The sequence below is a fragment of the Ochlerotatus camptorhynchus genome, unplaced genomic scaffold (assembly GCF_037179485.1).
Source record: "Ochlerotatus camptorhynchus isolate MF236.1 unplaced genomic scaffold, CSIRO-AGI_Acam_v1.1 ptg000290l, whole genome shotgun sequence".
Classification (NCBI taxonomy): Eukaryota; Metazoa; Arthropoda; class Insecta; order Diptera; family Culicidae; genus Ochlerotatus; species Ochlerotatus camptorhynchus.
In genome coordinates, this window is record NW_027040779.1 from 898377 (window position 1) to 902480 (window position 4104).

General features: G+C 48.6%; 1 protein-coding gene across 1 annotated transcript; it reads right to left on the reverse strand.

Moving 5' to 3' along the window:
• On the reverse strand, positions 1-1658 carry LOC135706755 (uncharacterized). Its single transcript, XM_065228407.1, has 2 exons — positions 947-1658; positions 1-842 (listed from the first exon to the last, which is right to left on the reverse strand). The coding sequence occupies exons 1-2, from the start codon at positions 1656-1658 to the stop codon at positions 1-3; spliced, it is 1554 nt and encodes a 517-aa protein (XP_065084479.1).
• Between the last annotated feature and the right edge of the window lie 2446 nt (positions 1659-4104).

Sequence of the window (4104 nt, forward strand, 5' to 3'; positions counted from 1 at the left end):
CTAGATCTCATGGTATAGGTTAGCTTCCCTGAGGAAAACTAGCAGGGCGTCTGCAGCGGCTGAATCCTCTCCGAGTAGGTTCTGGATGCTGGAGGTGATCTCATAGGATTCCCTGAGGTCCTGGAATTCAGGACAGATGCAGAGGACGTGTTCAACGGTGGCCGGGAGATGGCAGATGGCACAGCTTTTGCGGAAGGGACCTCCGCCGCCGAAATTATAGTAAAACCGACAGTGGCCAGTCCTCAGCCTTGAGAGCACTCTCTGATCCCGGAGGTTTGGGAGGTCCGTCCATGCCTCCGTGGTTCCTTTAATCTTCCGGATGAAAGGCTCTCGAGTGCTGAACCACTGGTCGGCCCAGGCTTTCTGTACGGTTGTTTTGATCCATCGCCGGAGATCTGGAAGGGGGACTTTGTCCGTGAATCTCGGACCCGCCGGTCCAGTTCCAGCAAGTTTGTCTGCTGCTTCATTACCAGGTATTCCGCAATGACTGGGGATCCATGTAAAAATGGTGCTGCTCGGGGCGTATTCGATGGTAGCTTGAATCCACGGGTGGGTGGGAACTGCTGAAGCTAGCTCTTGGATAGCACTGAAGGAATCAGTTAGTATTACGATTGGCTGGTTTGCTGGTGACGTGGCCGCATGGAAGATTGCGGCCGCTTCGGCCGAGTAAACGGAGCATTGTTGTGGTAAGCTGCTGCTAGCGAGTATGCCACTTCCGGATACTCCGATGCCAACGCCCGTGTTGGATCGGGAACCATCGGTGTACCGGTGAGTGTGTTCGGCGTAATGGGTTCGGAGGCGTTCGATTACTGTGCGACGGAGGGCCGCGGAGTTGTCTCCTGCTTTAAATCGAATTTTTTTATTTGATAGTCAATATGAATGCTGGAAGAGAGCCAGTTCTTCTCTCTGTTCCAGTGGGTCCTAGCCACTGGGGGGAGGTCAATGCTGGCGATCGTCTGCAGGATTCTGTCCCCCTCGTCGAGGAGGAAGATTCTGCCGTTTCCTGCTGTCTTGGCGGCGAAGGATGCAGCTTTGAAGATGGTAGCGTTAATGATGCGGTACCGAAAGGGTAGAACCCCTGCTTCAACACAAGCGGAATCAGCGGGGGTGGAAGGTAGAAGGCCAGAGATTATCCTGATGCTGCTGTTGAAGGTTGGACCGAGGATCTCAACCTGCTTCTCAGAGTTGATACACGTGAGCTCTGTTCCATACAGCAGCCTGCTATCGATGATAGCTTGCGCTACCCGGAAGCGAACTGCCCGATTATTAGTGCGATGGGGCCTGGAGATGGTCCGGATCAGGTTAACTCTGCTTCGGCAGTCTTTTTTGACCTGGTTGAAGTGCGGCACGAAGGAGAGGGTGCGGTCCACAAGTACCCCCAGGATACGAATGGATTTCTTGATGGGGATAGCCTGGTCGCCAATCTTAATGGCGGTCCCGTTGACCCGGTGTCTTGAAGGGCAGACGTGGCATCTGATGCTTTTTTTGGCAGAGAGCTGATAACCGGCAGTTTGGGCCCATTTTACTACGGCTGAGACCGCGGCTTGCGTGAGGTTCCGGGTGCGTGTTGTGGTGGGCCCCGTTACCACGATGAGGACATCGTCGGCGTACACAAAGATGCGGATGTTCTTTGGTAACTGGCGGAAGATTCCGTTCATCGCGATAAGGAAGAGTGTGACGGAGATCACTGATCCCTGGGGGACCCCCGTTTCCTCCTGAAAGCTCCTGGATTTGGCATTTCCGATAGCAACATGGAAAATACGGTCAGTGAGGAAGTTCCGAACGAAGTGGACCATGTGTCCGTTAAGTCCCCAGCTGACGAGTTTGGCAAGTACAGCCGGAGTCCAGGTCCTGTTAAAAGCCTTAGAGATGTCTAGTGAGACCATTTCAGTGTGGTGTCCCTGGTCGAAGGCGTCTTTCAGCACGTCTCCCAGTGTGGCGAAATAGGTAGAGGTGCCGAATCCTGACCTAAAGGCGTGTTGTCGATGGTCGAGAAGATTGTTGGTCTCCAGGAATGTCCTGAGTCTGCGATTAACCATCCAGTTCGTCATGGGGTTTCCTCTCGGGTTCCCTTTGATTTAACTCGACTTTTTCCACATTTTTACGACTCTTATTCAGGTACAAAACGGCGAAAATGGCTGTTTCGTTCAGCACTAAAACTGCACCCGGAGGTGGGTGTTCTCGAATAAAAAGGATAATGGAATAGGATAGAAACACACTATCCGACACTTTTGCAGTGACAGTGACTATAGACAGTCAAGTTATAGACCGGCCAACGTGAGTTGACGTATCCAAACAAACCGTCAAATCGTATGGAAAATGTTCGTTTTGGATACAACATGGCAGCACATTGACAGGTCTATAGCTATGACCGTTTATAACAGTGACAGCTCGTTCGTGTGGTGGATTTGAAAACGTGCGAATTTCTTATCCGTGTTGCAAAATGCATCGCACGTATAATTTGATTACAAAAGTCTGTGAAAAAACTAAAAAGTCTGTAAATGTATTTAACGAAAAAAAATGTCTGTGAAAAAAAAATAAAAGTCTGTATATTCACAGACATGTCTGTAAATCTGGCATATTTGATGCTGACGCAGCTGAAACAGCTGCATCTGATGAGGATGGGTATAGAAAAATTAGGGGTAATTTCGAACGAAATTACGTGAAGGTGTATGGGTTTATCGCTTCTAAACTTAAACCAGAACCTACTGCATCGTCGTCAAATGTCGTGGCACCCAGGGTTACACTTGCTGACTAATCATTCGCTCGAATAAGGTTACCAGAAGTAAAACTAGCAAATTGGCTTACCTTTCGTGATGCTTTTGTAAGCCTGATCGATAGTAACCCTCAACTGAAACCAATTGACACATTTTCGTACCTTATTTCCTCTCTGTATAAGGAAGCGAAACGGGTGATTGAGTCGACTGAAATCACCTCAGTTGATTACTCAGTAGCTTGGGAACTACTTGAGAAGAGGTTTGATAACAAGAAACTTGTCTTGAAGACATATATTGAGTCTTTGCTTTCCATAGAATCAATGCGCTAGGAATGCTACGAATCCTTGGTGCGTATCATCGATGAATTCGAGCGCAACTTAAACATGATCCAGAAGATGGATGTCCAGACCGAAGGGTGGAGTGTTCTTCTCGCGCATATGCTTTGCGCACGCTTGGATTGCGCAACGCTTAAGCACTGGGAACAGCATCACAAATCTACCGAAGTTCCAAGGTATGAGGATGTGATTGAGTTTTTGCGCGGACATTGTTCTATCCTGCAGTCTGCCCAAACCCGAACCATGTTACACTTTTCGAAGTTATGCCGACAAAAATGCGTAAACAATTGCCGAAGTTACCGTGTATACTTTTAATAAAAGCAACCAAATCTTCAATGCAACATCATTATCCCTTCCTTCTACACGACGTCACTGGAGAGGTCCATAGAAATGGATTTATCTCATTCTCGCACAGTCGCACCCGTCGAACAATTAGCCCGAGATACAATAGGACGGCAATTGCAAGGATTGAAATCTGGCGTGTGGTTGGTTTCAGCCGGTGATGCCTGAAATTTGTGAGTTTTCCTAAACCTTTGGTTTGTTTTTTCCGTCGATCTTGTTTTCCGTGCTTAGCACCAATGCTACCGACGTGCCAGGAAGGCAGCTCCCACACATGGACCCTACCTATCGACCCATCAACTCATGAACCGGGGACCAACGGCTTTACTTCCCATCCGAAGGAAGGCGTGATCAGAGATGTTATGCCTCAGAACATCCCAGCGGCGCCGACTGGTATTGAACCCAGGCCTGCTGGGGTGAGAGGTAATCACGCTTACCACTACACCACCGGCGCCGTTAGTTTTCCTAAACGAACAGACGTTAAAAGTGATCTAATATCACTAAGTGATAGTGAGCTCGCTGAATGTTCAAACGGTCCCAGAGATCGACAGATTCGATGTGCCGTAAATGAATGCGACACCCGTACAAGACACGTGCATGGTAAATTCGCTAAAGCTGCATAACTCGCCCAGAGAGGTAACGAATATTTTTGCATAGTACACAGCATTCTTACGAACTCCTTACAGTATTGCATGTACTTCTGGAACTCGAGC